Source organism: Daldinia loculata, assembly GCF_022478755.1.
Source record: "Daldinia loculata strain CBS 113971 unplaced genomic scaffold F4817scaffold_23, whole genome shotgun sequence".
Taxonomy (NCBI): domain Eukaryota; kingdom Fungi; phylum Ascomycota; class Sordariomycetes; order Xylariales; family Hypoxylaceae; genus Daldinia; species Daldinia loculata.
Genome location: NW_026054877.1, coordinates 13,184 through 33,912, shown reverse-complemented (window position 1 = coordinate 33,912; position 20,729 = coordinate 13,184). Strand labels below are relative to the sequence as shown.

The window sequence follows — 20,729 nt, the reverse complement described above, 5'->3', positions numbered from 1 at the left end:
CCAGCTATTACATTCGCATTCGACAATAACATGATTAAGCAGCTAGCCCAGGAGATCCCAGGAGATCCCTATAGGAGGTATTGGGCTTTCACTCCAGGGTATTATCAGGTAGTCAGACTCGTCAAAATAACTTAAAATCGAGACATTTGATCGTCTCACTCTCAATTCGATACGTCGTCGCTAAGCAAGTCTCGATACCCCTAAAAAGCACACTCATAAGCTCCGGGACGGAACGCCTCTCGCAGAGGTGGCCTGTCTTGCCTGTATAACTCGCGACGCATAATCTACACGTTTATACATCCCTGTACGCTGGGCTACTTTGTACATATGATGCCAATTATCTAATTCCTAAACGCCACGCTCCCATGAGGGTCCGATTGCTTCAACCTAGTCTCCAAACCACAGGTACGACACCCGCAAGCCACGTTTCGTCGACAACCGCTTCGCCATTGTATGAGCTACCTTGTTCGAATTACTCCAAACCCCCAATCATTAAGCTGCTATAAACATGGTCCATCATGTAGGCCCAAGTAGCTCAACTTTCCAACCCAGCATATGTACTTAATTGATTCAGTAAGAATGCCCACTTGGGGCTCTTGAGGCTTTGTAATGCCCCAAAGAGACTGTCTCTCGTGGGGAGAGCATTTGCTGGAATGCTAGTCGGGTTGTTTGGATCTCTCGCCTTCTCGCTTAGTTTCCTAAGGGTGGAGACACCGCAGGTAATGATATAAAGAATATCCACGTCTTCGCGTGGTTGAGACCTGGGATTGCCGCTTATACGGGGAGTCGGTTCTGCTTGTGTGCAGAGAGTACGAATAAGACGGAAAAGATTCTGCGCGAAGCCTTCCCCGGATGACAGCCAAGCGCGCGTTACCCCGGACTCATATCCCGGCGCTAGCTGGGCAACGATGTCGGCGGCAAGTAAACCTTGCATTAGCAGTGCTTTGCGCGCCTCGACAAATGATGGTAAATTTGCTGGGCGGCTCTCTTTGTTTTGATCCGGAATGGGAGAGACAGCGAGACCGAAAGTCCGCGTGAGAAGCTCGTAAGGAGGTGAGGCGGCCGCGTCGGCTGCGAAGATAATCTTATAGTACGTTCTGTTCGGCTCGTCGCGCGCCAGAAGTTTAGCTAATGAGTCGACAGCGTGTGGGAGATACGGGTGAACTGAGGGCTCGAATGGCGAGAAAACCACCCGCTCTGTCGTTAGGGAAGGCCCCGGCGACGGAGCGAAAGCAAGAAGAAATTGTAGGAGACAAAGTGCTTGTTCGCGACCGGGTATCTCGACGGAGCTAGTAATATTGGACAGCAAAATTATAACATCCTTCATGAAGTCGAGCGTATTCCTTGGGGCTCGTAGCAGGTTATCATGCGTACCTAGAGTTCGTATCACGCCACAAAGGAACTTGACTACGATCTCGTCAGCAAGGACTGCTTGGTTAACTTCCATAAATGAAAAGTTTCGTAGTATCGTGGTGATTGCTAACAGACGATCGGCAGCATGTTCAAGCTCGTACTCCGCGTCTCCAAATACGTGAGGTTTACGAAGGCTTATGGCTTCGAGGCGGCAGCTTCTCATAACATCTTCATACGAAGTAAGATCTATTTCGTCTGAAACCGGATCTGCCTTGTCCGCGAGTAGGTCAACCTGCTCTTCTGCGCAATCTATAAGAGACTCCACCAAGTCATCGCAAGCTCTCAAGTCGATTGATAAGTTCGGTATATACTCGGCTGCGCGCGATATAGATCCGAGAACATCAAGAGCGAGCCGTACTTCTCCATGTATGCCACACTGGAGGCTTTTTGTGAGAGCGTGGAGATCAATATTGCCGAGCTCCTGAGGTGGTGGAACATCTGGCCGCCACTTTTCTAAATCGTTCCCTAGCTTTCGTATTGACTCGAGATCAAAGCCGCCATAGAGATCAGGGAGCATCTCTCGAGAACACGGTGAATATTCGTCGGGATCTGACGAGAATGGTCCTGGAAAGGGCAAGCTGGCGGTGGTACCATTCGTATGTGCTCCATCCGCCTGCTGAGCTGGGGGCTGCACCGAAATACTCCCACCCTTACCGGTAGATGCGGGAGATTGTACGGAAAAGTCGCTACTCGCCTGTCTGGCGTCAATACTTCTTGACATACTATTTCTTACGTGTCCTTGGTTTGCATTAGGCTGCTGCTGACTTATTCGCGGCTGCTGTGGTGTTGAGAAGCCGTTGGCGCTAGCTTGCTGCATAGCAGGTGTTATCTGCTTGATGGGTGTCTGTACATGTGGCTGTTGCATCTGAGGGACCTGTCCGGGCTGCATGGGCTGTCCGTGCGGTAACTGACCCATTCTCTGTGGTACGCCTGGACCTGGTACACCAGGCATACCCGCCGGTCCGCCCGCCTGCTGCTTCATATGCTGGGTTCGTTGTTGCATCGTCCAAACCTCCTCGAACTTTAATAGATTCTGCTCATATATACCCCGTACTTGAGCCGGGGCCGAGGGAATTTGCTGTGGATTAAAGCCAACCGACGCGGCAACCTGCGTCCAGAGGTTACGGCCCGTTACATTCCTATAGCCACCGTACTTGGAAACGTTCTGGAAAAGTTGAAGAAGGTGTAAAGGTCGGCCTTCAATAATAGGATTTGTTTCCAGGGGAAGTTGCCTCATGGCCATAAACGTCGTGAGGTTTTTTAAGAATGCTTCGGGATTGTTAGCTCGTGGCATCTGCGAGGCTTGCTGAGGGTGCATGACGCCGGGTGGCATCTGGCCATTTTGCATCGGCATTCCTTGCTTGGGCATCATGCCTCGGCCTTGAGCCATGGTCTGAGCTTGTATCTGCGCTGCCATCGGCATGCCGCCTTGCTGAAGCTGTTGTTGCAGGCGCATTTGATATAACATCTTTTGCTGGTCCATCGCGCCGCGCCCTTGCGCTGCCTGCATCTGTTGCATCTGCTGCATTTGTTGGGTAAGCATCTGGCTAGGGTGGACCTGCGACATCTGCTGAGGCATCTGGCCCATCGACGGAGGCATCATATGTTGCGCCATGGGATTCTGGGCCGAGGGCGGCCTGGCAGGCGACGCGCCGGGCGTGTAACCCGGATTGAAACCTTGCGGGAAATTTTGCGGGTTCATGAACATGCCTGGTTGAGGTGTGCCGCCGTGGTCTGATGGGACCGGCGAAGCCTGAGGGCCAAACTGTTGGGAGGCCGGAGAGAAAGGATGCGGTGACGCGGTATTGACGCGTTGCGGCACGCTTCCCGGACGCAGCTGATTACCGGCCATTACAGGCGATGGAGACGCGTTTGTCGAGCCATTGGGTTGCAAGTGGGGATAATGCTGCGGTTGATTAGGATTTTGCGGCTGCATCGCATTTGGCTGGAAGCCCGGGAAGGGCGATTGCTGAGGCGTGTCGGCGCGCGACGTCGGGAGCATGCCCGGGTTTTGTCGGGGAGACGCGCCAATGCTATCCTCCCTAGGTCGAGGTCGTTTCGAGGGGATGACAGGGTTGGTCTGATATGCGGGATTCGAGAAGGAGGGCGAGGCGTTGCGCATCGGGCTATTCTGCATAGCAGCGGCCATCTGTTGAGGATTAAACTGGCCAGCAGCCATATGATTGAACTGAGCAGTATTTGCCATGAAGGCCGAGGGATCCATCATGCCTCCCGGCCCGGCACCCATTCCTCCGCCTGCTCCCATGTTATTCGGGTCGTTCATGTGTGGGAAGCCGTTGCCATTGTGGTTTTGGACGGCAGCGGCCTCGTTAATCCAAGAACTCATGACGGATGTAATCGCGAATGGGAACCCATCTGACTGTAATTTAAATAAAGTTAGCGATTACAATGGATTATGACGAGTGCATTGAGATGGAATAATGATAAATTAAAGCCGGTAGTGTCACGGGCGACGACTGTCGCGATGGAATAGAAAAAAAGTCGCGTCGCGAGTCGATTAAGGAATTTTGGGGGGTGAACGGCCACGGTGCGATCGGGGAAAATAAGTTGGTACGGTCGCAGGTTTTCGGTGGTTGGGGGGAGATAGGTTTGCTTGGGAAGGGCACTCTAGCAGAGCTACCTAAGTCTAGTGCTGCGACTTGCTGCAGTCGCTTGTAGCGCTGTGAATTGGGGCGGGGATTGAGCATTCGCCAGCGAAGAGTTCCCTAAACGCAGCGCTATGCTAAGCTGTATCATAGGTATCACAGGTACCATATGTACCTTAATAGTAGTGGTCGGTACTTTGGCATGCACATAAACAGGTACGTACAGTATGAGTAGACTGTATATACCGTGCTACATATGCCTTACGAAAATAGAAGGGAAGTGATAGTGATAGCGATAACAACAACCTGGGCAGAAATGTACGGAAACGGGGACGGGAACGGGAATGGGACATGAACGGCCACCGGCGAAAGGGCGGCGCCCACTTTCGTAATTGGCAGATCCGAGCCTGAGTACGGAGGTTGGTTCTATAATAGTGATAATACGGAATTGACGGATGGGGTCGTATGTACGGCCGTGCCAGGTGTGTCAGTCGCCCACCTTGTCACCCTTATCGCTATTATGTGCCTGTGCCAGTGCCAGTGACAGCGACCGATCGTTTCAATGCAGCACTGCGCATCAACCCATCAACACCATCCGACACTTGAAGGGTGCTGACCGAGATTGTGACGGGGATAAGGTTATCCTTCTTTTTCAGTAGTGGTGTTCATTATATTTGGACACAGTACATACGGAACACCCGAATGCCACTCGAACAAGGACCAGTGGATTTAGGACGGACAGGATAGATACCTAGGTAGGCGGGTAGACTAGAGGAGACGACGATAACGAAAATAATATGAGAGACAAGAGGCAGATAACAAGGTTTTACCTACCTAAGCTAAAAACTAACGGTGGTGAGTGACGACACCTCAATCACACGCTTTCTCTTTCTCGTCTCTCCGTGCGTGTTTGCTAGGCGCGAAAGGATGGGAAGGGCGGTAAGTAGGTAAGGAAGAGGCACTTGTCTTTTTGGCGAGCTGGCCCGGTCCTGTTTGGGCTGCGGGCTAAGAGACTCTCTGGCTGGAACTTTGGCTCTGGGGGGGGGAGCTGAGTGATGGGATTGAAGGTCTGGGTAGGTCAAGAAATTTTCTGACTGCTGGCACCACCTTCCATCCGAGAGAAGCAAGGAACGGACAGTACTACTTAGCCCACCTGCGCTAACCCTAGATAGGTTTAGAGGGGAAACGATGAGAAATCATGCGTCGATGCGCGATTAGAATTATTTAGGCTGTTAGGGTGGTCAGGGAAGAGGGAGAGAAAAAAAAATAAAAATAAAAAGGAGGCGGCTTAGTGGTGAAAGGAAACGCAGGAGCTGTGTGGCCTGCGAGAAAGAATGGTACATAGGTGATTGGCTCAAGAGTCGCAGCTTAACGTTCCACTCCGTTACTCCGTGAGGTCACACCATTGGTGGGATAACAAAGGACCCAATAGATAAAACGAGATGTACTTACAAGATGTACCTAAGCCTGCGAGGATGATAAATCGGTAACCCGAATATTACCCGGCAGGTTAAGGCCGAAACAACTGTCATTTTTCAGTTGCTTTGACGAAATTGCTTTAGGAACACGACATATCTAACATAAAAAAAAAAAATTTTAAAAAAAAAAAAAAAAAAAAAAGGGCTTACCTACCAAAATTGCGAAACCGACAACTATTCGATCTAACAGAATGGCAATGTAAGAGACAGAGAAAGAAAAAAAAAAAAAAGAGAAAAAAAACCTTTGCTGCCCAGGACGAGAAATCGGCACCGTTTCTCTGCAGATGAATGAGGAGCGACCAATTATCAGGCACAGAATATAATCATAGGACTAGATCGTCTATATCGAAAATGCGCTGACTTCTATCCGGTAGAAGCCTCACTCTTGCCGCCAACTCCTGGTATCCAAGGGAGGCCTTTCGTTTTCTTGTTGTCGAGCACACGGAAAGTTCTCAGTACAGATCGTGTCCGTAGAGATCCCGCCTCATCTTTCGAGTATCCGATCAGACTACTCCCCCGCACCATAAGTTTGTTTCAACTTCATCATGCTCTCTGGATATCCCTTGGCATTAAGCTGGGAAACTGGGGTAGCTGTTCATTTTGTAATGATAGGTGGCCTCGTAGGAAGTAAGTGTTAGGTCCAATAATCCCAGATTCAATGGTTTTCACGGGAGTGGTCGACAGTTTCAGCTTCAACAGACGAGGCAACGAAAGCCAGTTTGGCAAGGTTACACTTCTGTTAGACTTGACAACTGACCGATATGATATCCCAATCTCGAAGCTCGAATTTCCATGGCAGCTCAAAGTCTTCGTTAGGTAGGCACCTATATTGGTTGAGACATGTCAGTTCAGTATCCCGACAGTCCCAGCCAGCCTCGAATGTCTCCAAAATTATCAAGCGTGCCATGGGTGACCTTTGTACTCAGGGCTTCCTATCATAAAGGAAGCGGACACTCAAACGTGGCTGTCGGCCTGAAATGCTGATGCTAAACAGGTACATATGCATACGGTATAGTATATATACTGCATAGTATATGCATGCTGACATCCGACTCTGCAGATGCATGTATAAATGTAATGTACCTCGGAGTGTACATAGAACCAATAGGAATTTCCCAGCAATCCAATGCTATGGACTGCAAGGATGAACAACAAATGTGGCGGTCCTCATGTGCCGGTCAAACGACGAAAGTACTTTTCCGGTAGGTAAATGTACGCGAGGGCATCGGCCTGTAATTTTGCCTGCCGATCACGAGGACTTCTCTTTCAAGCCCCTCTTCATCCCTATCACTCATTCTGAAGAGCCGGCATCTTCCAACAATTGGCTGTTGCTAATAGTTTCGGGTGCTTCGTGTTACAAGTGACAGACCTCGAAACGGAAATGCGTATGCCGTACGGTAGACGTAGGTAGTGTCATTTTGACTCGGACCTACTCACTCGTGACAGTATTGATGAGTCGTCGAAAATCAACTCCAAGCGAATAATTTGGGAGATTGGTAGGAACTTAGACAAGGAGAAAACATCATTGATTTATACGAATCTCCATCAAGTTCCATAAAGCCGAATTGAGGTGGTCGTCGCTGAATGTCTGATGAACTGATGAACTGATCCCTGTAATCATGGGCAATTATGGCGGAGACTAACCATCCCGGTCGAAATTCCATTGTTGGTTGTGGGCCGTTTTGCGCGACGTTGGTGCCCATACGTACGCTGTACACTCCAGTTCTCGACCAGTTTTCCTCGGATGGGATCGAGTAGACGATAGAAGCAAGCTTCGTGAGCCTAGCTCTTCAGTTATATAGAATAGAGCTAGATTTTACTGTATCGCTGACGCTGAGGATTTCTTCCGGTTAAGAAACCCACCCCTCCGCAGTACGCACGTACAATATACTCAATCCGCCCCGATACCGTTTTAGGTAGGGTAAATCCATGTAAGTGGGAAGCAAGCTTGTCGTTCAGGACAGAACAATGACAACTGCACGGCTTAGAGAGACGACACGCAGGACAAAAAGAAGATTCGGGAGAGAAGGTATGTGTGAGTAGGAAAGAAGAGCGATGGGAGAATCCGGAGAAGACAGAAGATAAACGGTCACAAGGGAACGAGCAAGGGTGGCAGATGGGCCTTCTGAGTACGGTAGGGCGAGAGGGAAAACGGAGAGCCTGTGGGAAAATCGGTTACAATACCTGCTTCTTCCATGTACCGTCCCGCGATCATTATTATTATTATTATTACTATATTACTTACACGCTTTTCCAATCGAGTTGTCGAACTCAGCTAGATAATTGACACTTCCCAGTCTAGTCAGCTGGTTTTCTTATACTGCTCTTTTTGTTTGGAGCTTTTCATCGCTAGATGCCATGTTTTGAGCTTCTCTGCTAGTGTGCCCAATTTGCCAACGAGAATACCATGTAGATGCGCTTTGTGAAAGCTTAAGAGGCGGCCAAATCCGTCAAACTCCCCCCGACGAGTCGTCTTTAATTTTCCCCACCGAACGCAAGCTTCGCTCGTAATGCTGCTCTATTAGCCAAAGGCCTGTTAAATCTTGAACCAAATCTCAGCCACATTCTGCAAGTCATCCCACGGACCATAGAATATTAAAAGTTTGTTCCAGACCGCTCAAGCGGTGTTCATCTTGTCACTTCTTCGTATCTCCAACGGCAGACTTATTATCGTCGTCGAGAATCTAGAGGATCTTACCCCCACAAAGAGCCTACGAATAACCTAACCTAGACAAAGGCAGGCTACCACTAGGCTAGAGATATGGCGGCATTAGAAACAGAGGGGTCCGAGAGATCAGGGGTTCATAAAGTTCTTGCAGCACACTAGCCCTAATGAAGGAGAGAGGACGAGCACGGTCATCGATGAATAACATCTAGGTAACCTGCACATGCGAACACACATTGCTGCTTAATTATAGTCATAGTTATAGGCATAAGTAATACTCATTTTCTACTTCAACTTATTATTCTAGAGTTCTATACAGACTGCTGGAGCTGTGAAAGCCTCGGCAATGGGGCAAAACGCCGCAATGCAAGGGATGGACGATTCCTTTGTGCTTGTCAAGTAGAAGGAGGTTAATATTTGAGGTTAGCAAACACATTCATAAACCAGGTAACTAGGCCTTATTTCCTTCTTCCTTTCATTAGAGCACAGGTTTCATTATATAGTTCTCATTATGAAGCTAGTCGTCGGTGGCTCAACTGGCTTTGTGGTGGGGGGGACTTATCCGTCAAGCTCTCTTATGTCCAGCTATCACGTCTATTGTTGCCCTCGGCCGGCGCGAGAGCCTAGCTCTACGGAGCTAAGGCTTGTTATTTGCGATAACTTCGAAAGTTACGCCGATAGCGTCAAACGCGAGCTAGAGGATACGGACGCTTGTATCTGGTACACACCTATGACCCATGCTTTTGTTACCTTGCACGTTTCCGAGCATCTTTTCTATCACGTTTAGTGAGTTGATTTCGACCAGGACCATCGCCGTGACACCGTCTAAACTTAAGACGGTCCCTTTCGAAGACGCCTGCGGGATCTCCCTCGACTATGCGGTAACAGCGATCCGGGCTCTCGCGGATCTACGTCACAACCAAGACTGGCCGCTCCGTTTCATCTACATCAGCGGTCATTTTGCCCCGCGCAGCCCGGCAGAGATGCCGAAACAGCTCGCTGATAATGGTCTAACCTTAATCAACTACGGTCTAATGCGAGGACGTATGGATACGATGCTATTTATCAACTTCCACTCCGCATTCCAATGAAGCCACTTCATCGCGCCCCCACAGGGTGAAGCCGAGGTATGGTGGACCATTAGTGCAACTGTGCCAAAATCAATAAAATAGGTTGGAATTTTCCAAAAAGGATAATATAGCAAAGAACGCTAAATATACAATACACTATGCGGGATATATATAAGGTAAAATCCGGGCTATTTTTTTTATTAAAACTTAAATTTAACCAATTAAATTAAATTATTAATTTAACGTTTAATTACTTTATATATATATATATATATATATATATATATATATAATATATTTAAATAATTTTATAAAAATAATAATTTAAACGTTATAATTAATGTAAAAATAATGGATTAAAATGTATGTTTATACGATATATATTAAATATTATATTATTATTAAAATATTTAAAATTTGTTTAAAATAATTTTATTAAAATATTTTTAAAAAATATTACGTGTTTGTTTTTTTAAATAAATAAACATTATTTAATTTTATTATAATATAATAATTAAAAAATTAATTTAAATGTAATTTAAATTATTATTTTTACATTAATTAAAACTTTAAAATAATATTAATTATAACGTTTAAATTATTATTTTTATAAAATTATTTAAATATATTATATATGTATATAAAATAATTAAAAAGTTTAAAATTAAAATAATTAAAAGTTAAATTTAATTGGTTAATTTTTTAAACTTTTTAAAAAAGTGGTTTATATAATTACATTTATAACTTTTTTAATATTTTTACCAATATTAAATTAAATAATATATAATTTAAATTATAATTTTTATTATTTATTAATTAAAATTTTAATATTTTTTAAAAAAAATTTAAATAAATATTAATAAAGTTATTATATTATTAAGTTTAAAAAAAATATATATTATTTTATAAATTATATATATAAAGCAAATAATCGAGTTTATATTATATTTTTAACGTTATTATTATTTTATTAAATATAATGTTACCAATTTTTTTGATTTTAACACAGTTGTATTAATGGTTTATTATACGAGGCACGGATTTTTGCATACGCGGAACAGTTTAAAAGTTTCGTACAATCTTATTATAATGGACGGTTAAAACATTTGTGTTAAAATTAAAAAAATGGGTTAAAGCTTTTTAAAAAAAGTAATATAACAAGTGTATAATATATTATGCGGGGTATATATAAAGTAAAATATAAAAGATTAATTTAATTTTTAATTATTTTATATATATAATACATTTAAATAACTTTATAATAATAACAATTTAAACATTATAATTAATATTATTTTATAATTTTAATTAATGCGAAAATAATAAATTAAATTACATGTTTATACGATGTATATTAAATATTATATAAGTTATTATTAAAATATTTAAAATTTGTTTAAAATGATTTTATTAAAATGTTTTTAAAAAGTATTACGTGTTTATTTTTCCAAATAAACGCGATTTAATTTTATTATAATATAATAATTAAAAAGCCGATTTAAATGTAATTTAAATTATTATTTTTACATTAATTAAAATTATAAAATAATACCAATTATAATGTTTAAATTATTGTTTTTATAAAATTATTTAAATGTATTATATGTATAAAATAATTAAAAATTAAATTAATAATAAAATTTTTAATTTAATTAATTTAATTTAAATTTTAAAATGTTTATTTTTTAAATTTTTAAAAAAAATGGCTTATATAATTACGTTTATAACTTTTTTAATATTTTTACTAATATTAAATTAAATTATATATAACTTATATTATAATTTTTGTTATTTATTAATTAAAATATTAATGTTTTTTAAAAAGAATTTAAATGAATATTTGTAAAGTTATTGTATTATTAGATTCAAAAGGGGGTATGTGTTACCTTGTAAATTGTGTATATAAGACAAATAATCGAGTCTATACTATACCCTTAGCGTTACTATTACCGTATTAAACATAGTGCCACCGACTTTTTCGATTTTGGCACAAATGTCCTAACCGTCCACCATACCTGTGTCACTAAGCCCGGGCTTATTGAAGCTCCGGGCAGGGAGAGGCGGATAATCCCTGGGCTCCCAATCATCAACTTGCGCGAATTCGCAGCGGCACTAGATCAAGTTGACAATGGACTCGAGAAGGATACGCTGCTAAACGATGATATGGTCCGGATTGGGCAACGAGCTTTGGGCGGATGAAGAAAAAAAAAAGCTCGACGCTATATGCCCACGGACCTATCCGATCGATTCAAAATTGTTGTTCTGTATCTGTCGTGCTAATACCTGGCTAGATACTATGTCCTATAACACAGTCTGCGATTCTGTATAGACCTCATGTAATTATTGTCGCATGTTATCTATATATACTGAGAGGAAATTGATGTAGTTAGCTAATATTTTTCCTCATTCACAAGAACACTATCACACCAGATATATCCTTCTTTGAACATATCTTGCAATAACTTCTTAGACTATCAGATCTTAAATCTTACCATCGGAAACTACAGTCTTGGTGACTAACCAACTAACAAAATGTGGTCTACAAACATCTTTGTGTCGGCTATCTCATTGGTAGCCGCTGTGTGTCATGGCCATACTCAAATCGCCGAACGCCACGGAAGCGTACCAAGTGGCTATTCGCTATCCAACCTCACTTGGGTTGGCAAAGCTTTCAAACACGGCTCTGATATTTCTATCACCGGTTCTAGCATGCGGAATATCGAAGCGCAAATTCGTGAAGTTAACCCCAATTTCTCGTGGGACGACCAAGACAACGTCGATTCCGCAGTTTCATTCCGGAATAGCAAAACACATTTGACGTGCGATCCAAATAACATCTGGTGGGCTCAAGTTTTTAGGATCGAGGAGGGGATAGACTACCTAAAAGGCATCAAGGGGAGATGCCACATGGTCCCTGGTCCTCGGGTGTGCACTCGCGTGAGTTGCAGTTATAAGTCGGCAATTTGGTGGTGCAATGATAACGACCATGATATCTATATCGACTGCTCGCTCTGGAGCCAGTACGCTCAAGATATCGTGGATGCTTGCCAGACGCACGATGCGAGCGCCCGTGTGAGGGGCCAAAAGTTTCATAACGAGCAGAACTGGAATGTGATGGTAGGGTTCGACAATGACCATTGTTAGAGGGTGTAGCTTGAGCGGAGTATTCGACTTCTAAAATAGTCGCCTTCGAATCTCCCAATACGCCTACCATTAGTAGATCATAACATTAGCCGTATTTCGCGCCGCTGCTTTAAGTAAGTACTTAGGTAGGTAGTAAGTATTTGTACAATAACTTTATATCTTAGTATCTACTTATGAACTGTGCAAGTTGAAAGTGTATGTGTCATGAGGTGGAACTAAACAGCATGGAAACAACGAAGTTGTTCTGCGAAGAACTTTAACCTGACTATGGGAGCCTGTGGCTATACGTATTAAACATGTCCTTTGTCTTAGATGTCTCATCTAGAATCCTGATAATATGTGATCGTAGTAATAAGACTAACTTAATGTCTAGGTATCTAGGCGCTTAAAACAATACTTGTACGATGCGCGAGGAGAGCAAGATGTGCTTTTTTCTATCAGAAGTCCATGATCGCGAAGGTTCTTGACAAGTTGTCTTACTAGTACAATTACAAATTACCTAACAAAACCAATTAGAGTCCCTAATTGTCTTCCGACTACTCAACCCAATATTCTTTCCAGTTATGCATAGGGATAGCCCCCTCTCTATTTTATTCCTCAATTCTATCTAGGGCACCCTTATCCCCTGATTCCAAGGCCGATGAGGTTTTATGCTGCACCCTGTCAATTTGGCTTTGAAGCTTTTGGTGCCTTGATTGTTCTTTCTCCTTCGACTCTGCGGCCATAATCATTTCCATGATTTCACGTCCCTGTTCTCTGTCGGCGCCCCTAGTAACGTGGAGACCCCACGCCTTCAAGAACGTAGCTTCGCCCCTGTAGTTTTGATGCAGCCATAGTACCTGTTCCGCTGTGAATCTCATCACACTCTCTTGGTTTCCTGCATCTAAGCTTAACGGATTTATAGACGTGGTATCCTCATTCCTATCCTCGTTCGTAGTCAGCTGGGGCTTCATAGTCGGTCGCTCTTTTCTCTCGGAATTTTCTTCAGTTGACGTCCTCTTTCTAACCACAGGAACTGAGGAGGAGGATCTTTCGGATAGCGAGAGCTTTTGGTTACCCTTTATACTCGCTGGAGGACTCTCTGTTGGTGGTCGCGTTGGTCGAGAACTCCTTTGCTTTGCCTTATCTGCTTCCCTCTGTCGTTTATTTTTGCAATCTAGTGGTCTAGCCGGCAGCGGCTTCCATTGGGCAGGATTTCGAATGTCAGCCGCAGATTGGGTACGGCGGATAGTATGAGCTGATATTTCGGCGAATTCGCCATTGCTGTTTCTTTGAAGGTCTTCCGCGGACGAGGATGTGGGTGGGGCTACGGAGGAGTAAGGGGGTAGGCTGGGGGAACGGAGAGTACCAGCTGGTTTTGACGGTGGCAGGGGAAACATGAACTCTAGAGAACCACTAGAAGGCAAAATTTGCCTCGTAGTTCTCATTGGGCTGGACTGTTTCTCGGGTGGAAGCTTAAATGGCTCTTGGTTTAGTTGTGGCCATTCTATCCGCTCATTGCGAGTTAGCGTGTTTACTACATTCCTGCATGTTGATTAGAAAGAAGCACTAACTGATATCATTCGTAGATGTTGGTATGGGGCTATCTTTTTTAAGTAGTTGTTCAACTGACGTATGCATCTTCGCATTCGAGATGTCGAGGTTCCGCAACTGAGACTTGGTTGAACGTATATTTGGCATTTTGTGATCAATAGAAAGATATGACGAAAGATGCCGGGTATTACTCAAGAAAGTAAAGGAGTATACTTATTGGCCCCTGAAAGAAGTGAACGGGCAGTTGGAAGGGATCCTTTTCCTTGCTACGTAGACAATATGAAGAAGAGCGCTGAGATAATTATTCAATATTCCGATTACCCTTTATCATACGATGCTAGGGTAGTAACTTAACCCGTATATGAAGACATATTTGATTACTGACTAGTCAAAGGCAGATCAATATATATCAAACTGCTCTAATATTATTGACCATCTTACACGCAAGGCCTGTGCGGCATCTAGATGCTGCTCCTCGAGTATTGCACAATCTCCGTGGGTTTAAAAGACGTTTGAAATAGGATTTACAAGGACTAGGGTGTTACCGACTGGATGGGAAGGACAAGGTGTGCCCTGTTTCCTTGGGGCCCCCTTTATCCCAAGAGATGTGATCTGAGGAAAATAAACAACTCCGTTTAGGACCCTTAATATGTTTTATATTTCCAGCGGTATTTTATGTGTCATCTTCATGCAAGCCCCGACGTATCTTTTGGGCCATCTATAACTAGGTTTCTCACAATACATTCGGTTCTTTAAGGAAGTATGGGATAGGGCACTACTATGGAGTAAGTAACTGGAAGAACTTCGTAAGGGAGTTAGAAGAAGGCAGTAAGATGGGTGATTTCGATCTCCTTGAACCAGTACGTGTAACTACGTTGTCTACTATGGTTACTAAATACTCTCTCGCACATCAGCGACTACCTAGGTATTTAAGCAGTTCCTTTCATCAAACTAGCTGAAACTCCTGTGCTTCATTCAAATCATCCAAATCAATCTTCTAGGTTGCGGTGGGCTTTTGATAGATATCATTTCATAAAGGTCCACACCTTAGATCCAATAGGCATAGTAACTTTCGCCTGGATACATCCGCGACCCAAACACTCATAAAGTTAAATGTCCGAAGTTGACGATCAAGCTCAGACTTACTCGGAGTTTAGACTCGGAGGTTAGGTAGGCTGGAAACTACCAATCGGATGCCGCCGTTAGTGCCGAAATTTCCAAAACAGGTAAAATGCCGATGTAAGCTCAAGCGGCTCATGTCATCTTCCAGGGAATGGGGAGTTATCGGACAATACGGACAATGCGAACATATGCTCCTCATCAGTTCAAGTTCAAGTCCGACTCTGTACTATGGAAGTTGGTAACCGGGTACCTCCTTTTCCTCCGCTGATAATGAAATAAAAGGTTCCATTTAGGCCGAACGATAAGATGAAAACACACTGAACACTGATCTTATACACGAAGGTCTCGTCACTCTTTTCGCAGTATCCTGATAGTGTTAGTATTTGAATTTGATTAGTTCACTTGATTTGAACGTTCTGTCTATATCTCACTGTGTTCCGTCAATCACGAAGCCGATAAATTAACCTATTAAGGGATGAATAAAAAGTGTAATTGCTTAATCTCAAACAAGTTCTTGACTACTCGATAGTTAGAGCCTTAATCGAAGCTCAGGTCTTCACAGTGTAGACTAAGACTGCTTAAAATGCCAAGCTAGCGGAATTAACCACCTAGGTCTAGGTACTTATAGGTACCTAATCTAAGTTAACTCAACCGGATATCATATAGGTAAATACGGGCGATTTTATTCGGCTTCCACAACCAACTTTTTTGATGAGACTCCCTTCTTAAAGATATCTAATGCACCCTGGATGCCGTCAAGGCCCTTCCTCGAAACTACCTCCGGTGCTGGGGCAACCTTGTATACCCCTTTATGTAACGCATCCCGAAAGTATCCGCCGAAAGTGACGGGGCGCGTCTCTGCAAAAGGGTCATCGCCCCCGGTACCAAAGGTGAACTTGGCTGTGACACCCTCTGGGACGTCTTCAGGTACTACGGGGTTGGTAGAAGCGACAAATGGCTTCTGCTTGGACTTATACGCGACTTGGCAGGCTTCGGCGACGTTTCCGGCAGCCATGTATATTCCGACGCACGCACCCTTATCGAGCTCGGCGGCAACATCATCGACGATAGTGGGGCTATTACGATCGAAGACTTTGTCGGCTCCGAGGCTTTTCACATAGTCGAAGTTGCGAGCGGAGCAGGTGGTGATTACTCGGAAACCCGCGCCTTTGGCTAACTGGATACCATTGCTGCCACAGGCTGAGCTTCCCCCCCAGACCAAGAGTGATTTATCAGTGGAAGCAGAACTTAGAGTCGGGAAAGGTAAACCAAGATAGTCTTTGCTGAAGAGCGAGAAAGAACAGGTAGTGAGGCACAGAGGAAAGACGGCAACTTGGGCGTAGGATAACGAGTCTGGAATCTTTGCAGTGACTCTTTGATCGAGTATCACATAGTCCTGGAAGCCGTTATTTACGGTAAAGCCAAAAACGCGATCCCCGACCTTGAAATCAGCCGCGACACCAGAACCAACGGCTTCGACAGTGCCAGAAACATCCTGACCAAGAATGATAGGGTACTTGAAGAAAGGCAACGCCTTGTCCTGGATGATGGCGTCGCAAGGATTGATAGCCCAAGCGCGGACTTTAATTAGAAGCTGATGTTCCTCGAGTTTAGAAGGAATCGGGCTTTCGCGGATGACCCCTGGCACGCCGGGCTTGTCCTGCCAGAGTGAGCGGTTCGTAGCGGGCATCTTTGCAACTATAATCGCCTTGCAAATGTTGAGAGTCGATATTGTAGATGTAAATAGGAGTTGGAGCCAGTGGGCTTAGGAGAAGATAGAAGTCGGATACTAGGGAAAGATTAATCTAAGGTGTAATGAATAGGAGCTTCGGGGCTTCTAAGGCTTCTATAGTACGAAGCTGAATATATATTATACTACGACTTGATAGATGATACATCGAACTCGATAACAAAGAGAGTAGTAAATAGAGAAGATACGGAGATTGCGGGCGGACTTTAGTGCGTAATTACGCTATACTAATGTGACTTGCCTACCTACCTAGTTGCCTATGTATGTAGAGTGTAACAGTGTGTTTATTATTATTTTATATTCCTTTTCAGTTATACTAACTTTCGAGTAATATACCTATTTTCTTATATCAGGCGAAACACTGGCTCTATTCCGACATTCCTGTCGCCCCTTATGCCATTGTTGTGTTAAGCGTTTATAAGTGTACTCTGCAACTCTAGGTAGTCTGCACGCACATTGGGCGTTAACGAATTCATCATTTGGAGTGTCATAAGTGATTCCGGTGTAATTATCTCTCTTTACGTAGCTGAGAATAATTATAATAACTCATCAAACTTGCTACAAGAAATAATTTCATTACTAGGTGGTCATAGAGGAGAGAGTACCTATGCTACGAGAATATGCTGATTAAGATACCTAATATCCTCGGAGAAAGGGGGTGGCTAGTTCTGTGGCATATGCTTGTGGCGCTGTAAACTTAATTACGTTCTTTAGGTACCTAATATCTATCCCCGTCGATCTTCTCTATAGGTTAGGTACCTAGCACTTTACTCCTATACCATCATGGACTTTTACTATCGCTCTTTGTATCACATCTACGGGAGTGGTATCAAGAGCGTAGGTTGATCCTTCATCTAAACAGTTTTCGCATACCTTAGGTACCTAGGTAGGTGCGAATAAACAAATTGAAATGACTCAATCTTAGAAAACCTTGAAGCTTAAAGCAGTTGCGTAATACTTGGAAAGAAGCTCCATTCTGACATGGTTATGAGTAAAGAGGAAGAAATTACCCAAGGTAGTTGCATAGGTATGTACCTAATATAAGAGAATAAGAGAAGGTGTTAGTTGTTAAATGGAAGTTACTGCGGTTGTTGTAGTTACTGTAGTTGCTCAAGTTGTTGCAGTTGCTAGTTGCTGCAGTTGCTAGAGTAATATTAAAGATACTACATACCTAGGTACATAGTATTGTCGTACTTTCCTTACGTATAATCACATTAGCAAACATGCGCAATGGGCAATATACTTACACACCGCCCTCTACTTCTTTTTCCAAGACTATATAAACATGGCCCCTCCCACCAGGTTTCCAAAAAATCTAATACCAACACTTCATCATCATCATCATCATCATCATCATCACACTAAGTCTTCAATACTAGGTCTTCGGTACAATACTGCCTAACTACCTACATATACCTAACTACCTACATATACCTAAATACTACTACTACTATACCTACCTCATAGAAAGTGGTTCAATCCGAGAAAAGTGGTCGACATACTGGTAAGATTCAATCCCTACGGCCAACCAAGCAGCGGTCTGCCATATCGCGAGGCGATGGCAGGTCTAGCAAAAGTATACTCAATGGGATCGCAAGGGAACTGGGACCCAAAGCAATGCGAAGGAAAGGTACCTTATCACTACTACGCATCAGTACCTAACAGGGCTGGCCACGGTTACAAAGCTAGTTATAGGATTAGCCACGATATTTAGTCTGTCGTTGCGGGTGTACGTTGCGCTAAAGCAACATGCGATCAAGCTATTCTTCGTGCGCCTACCACTATTACCATCATTAACACTAAATTCGATAAGACGAAATTCCTTAAAGCCTTCTCGGTCGGAAGTTCATGGTACGTTTCAATCCCATTGCTGTTTTATGCGTGTTTATATTGACAATATATGCTAGGTCGTCACTAAGAAATATGATGGACATGTATCGAGAGATCAACATTGATCCGATTACCGAAATGGCCAATGCTGCCGGTTCTGTCCTTGGCCAGTTCAATCGAGCTTGGTTCTGGCCTACCTCCGAAGAAGTCTTTGATGTCGATAAAGCTACTGAAAGACTTAACCATGGTGGTTCCCACCTCGCCAGCATGCCTCTCACCTCGGATATGATGGCATCTCTACTTCGAGCCGTGTGGGTTTAAAATTTACGGTAGGTAACTATTACTTTACATCATTATTACTATACATGTCAACATTATTATACATGATAACACCTTGTACATACCACATTATAACATCACAACTAGTCTAATACTCCCAAGGTAAGTGAATACGATCATCTAGCATCTGATTGAATGGTTTACCTCATCTTTACTTGTCAGTTTATTCATTTATTGGAGCTTGAAGCTGACGTGTGATTTCTACAAGACCACGAGACCACGAGACCACAATGGCTGACCTATCTCGAAAGTCAGCCAGATGAGGCGATCTTCTCGCCTCGAATCTGCAGCATCACTACCACAGTCGAATCCATCCTCGAAAAGCCTAACGACAAAATCATGATTGTCTCGAATTATATCATGGCACGGATTAAATATTACTGGAGCAAACCAGTGAACACTTTAGTCTCCGGGCCAAGAGAAACAGATCAAAGGTCGAATTTATCGTATAGGTCAGGGAAAGGTACGAGTCTCTACCGGAGAAAAGACGTAACCCTCCGGTGGCTATGGGCTGTATAAAAACGCCCGACCTCGTCGCATCTCACATATTCATGAGACATCCCAAGTTTCCTTATCAGACAAAGCTACTCGCGTTCATAAGTATCCTGGAGCATAGTTTAGGGCCTCAGCTTTTTAGAAGCTAGTTCCGAGATGACGACGAGGTCGACGAGGCACTGTATAGGTCAGGGAAAACCAGTGACGATTTACCTGTATGCCCAAGATTCCCGGATTGACACAGTTATCAGATCGGCCAACGGTGAAAAATCTGTCAAACCCAAATGGTAGATAAAACATTAGGAGGATACTAGGAGCTTTAGGAGGTTTAGAGCTAGTGTATGGTACATCGGCAAACTATTCACAGACGCAAGGGACAGCATGATTCGGAATACTCGCGACGGAGGACGGATTGTAATTAGCAGGCATTCTCATTACTGATAGGTTTTTGATTTCTCATTCATTGCACAGCAGCGTATTGCATGTACGTTGGTAGAAAGGACTCGTGATACCAACACTTCTGTCAGGATTCCAGATGAGACATTTAGAACAAAGGACATGTTCAGTATGTATAGGTACCTACCTAAGTTACAGACTTCCTTACGGAACAACGAAGTTATTTCCATGCTGTTTGGTTCCACCTCATGAAAACCTCTTCATCACCATCACACTTGGTCTTCAATACTGAGTCTTGCACGCATACCTATTGTTACTATGCATCATCATTACTATACACCCTATACATACCACACTATAACATCACAACTAATCCAATACACCTTAAGGTATTAAATTACCGATGTTATAACCATGACAAAGAAGGCGCATCGTGGATATCTACAACTCGAACGCGCATCGCTGCACCACAACAACAAAACATTACTAAACAACACTTTTTCCCACTTTCGCGTGGTGAGAAAAGAACCCGAGGGACGTCGAATAGTCGTGACAATGAGGAAACTTATAACGAGCTAAATGATGTAGGCACAGTGTTTAGGACTCTAGGTACCTACATAAGTAGATAAGACATCTAGAGCAAAGAATACTTTTTAGTACCTTATGTATAGGTATCTACAGGCTCCCATAGTTACCTAGGTAGCTTAGAGTTCCTCGAGGAATAATAAAGTTGTTCCCATGTTTCTTACTCCAACGGGTGACAGGTAGTTCGACCGACAGTAGAAGATGTCAGCCCTCACTGCCCTCACGGTCGAACAATACAACAAAACAAGGACTCTTGTAAGTAATGCAAGAACCGAAAGTCGCGTAGACTGTGGACCGTATGCT

At 43.5% G+C, this 20,729-nt stretch overlaps 5 protein-coding genes across 5 annotated transcripts; 2 read left to right on the top strand and 3 right to left on the bottom strand.

The window, feature by feature from the left end:
* Window positions 1-6: 6 nt before the first annotated feature.
* On the bottom strand, window positions 7-4,007 carry F4817DRAFT_336772 (uncharacterized protein). Its single transcript, XM_049303213.1, has one exon. The coding sequence runs from the start codon at window positions 3,758-3,760 to the stop codon at window positions 536-538; it is 3,225 nt and encodes a 1,074-aa protein (XP_049159209.1). The 5' UTR covers window positions 3,761-4,007; the 3' UTR covers window positions 7-535.
* A 4,398-nt stretch (window positions 4,008-8,405) lies between these two features.
* Window positions 8,406-9,450, top strand: F4817DRAFT_336762 (uncharacterized protein). Its single transcript, XM_049303212.1, has one exon. The coding sequence runs from the start codon at window positions 8,900-8,902 to the stop codon at window positions 9,251-9,253; it is 354 nt and encodes a 117-aa protein (XP_049159208.1). The 5' UTR covers window positions 8,406-8,899; the 3' UTR covers window positions 9,254-9,450.
* Window positions 9,451-11,764: 2,314 nt separating this feature from the next.
* On the top strand, window positions 11,765-12,376 carry F4817DRAFT_315653 (uncharacterized protein; the record flags this gene model as incomplete). The annotated part of the gene is made up of 1 exon (XM_049300568.1): window positions 11,765-12,376. The coding sequence occupies one exon, from the start codon at window positions 11,765-11,767 to the stop codon at window positions 12,374-12,376; it is 612 nt and encodes a 203-aa protein (XP_049159207.1).
* Window positions 12,377-12,966: 590 nt separating this feature from the next.
* F4817DRAFT_365216 (uncharacterized protein) lies at window positions 12,967-14,056 on the bottom strand (the record flags this gene model as incomplete). The annotated part of the gene is made up of 2 exons (XM_049306843.1): window positions 12,967-13,862; window positions 13,930-14,056. The coding sequence occupies 2 exons, from the start codon at window positions 14,054-14,056 to the stop codon at window positions 12,967-12,969; spliced, it is 1,023 nt and encodes a 340-aa protein (XP_049159206.1).
* A 1,657-nt stretch (window positions 14,057-15,713) lies between these two features.
* On the bottom strand, window positions 15,714-16,818 carry F4817DRAFT_365214 (GroES-like protein; the record flags this gene model as incomplete). The annotated part of the gene is made up of 1 exon (XM_049306842.1): window positions 15,714-16,818. Exon 1 carries the CDS (start codon window positions 16,719-16,721, stop codon window positions 15,714-15,716), a length of 1,008 nt encoding a protein of 335 aa, XP_049159205.1. The 5' UTR covers window positions 16,722-16,818.
* Window positions 16,819-20,729: the final 3,911 nt, after the last annotated feature.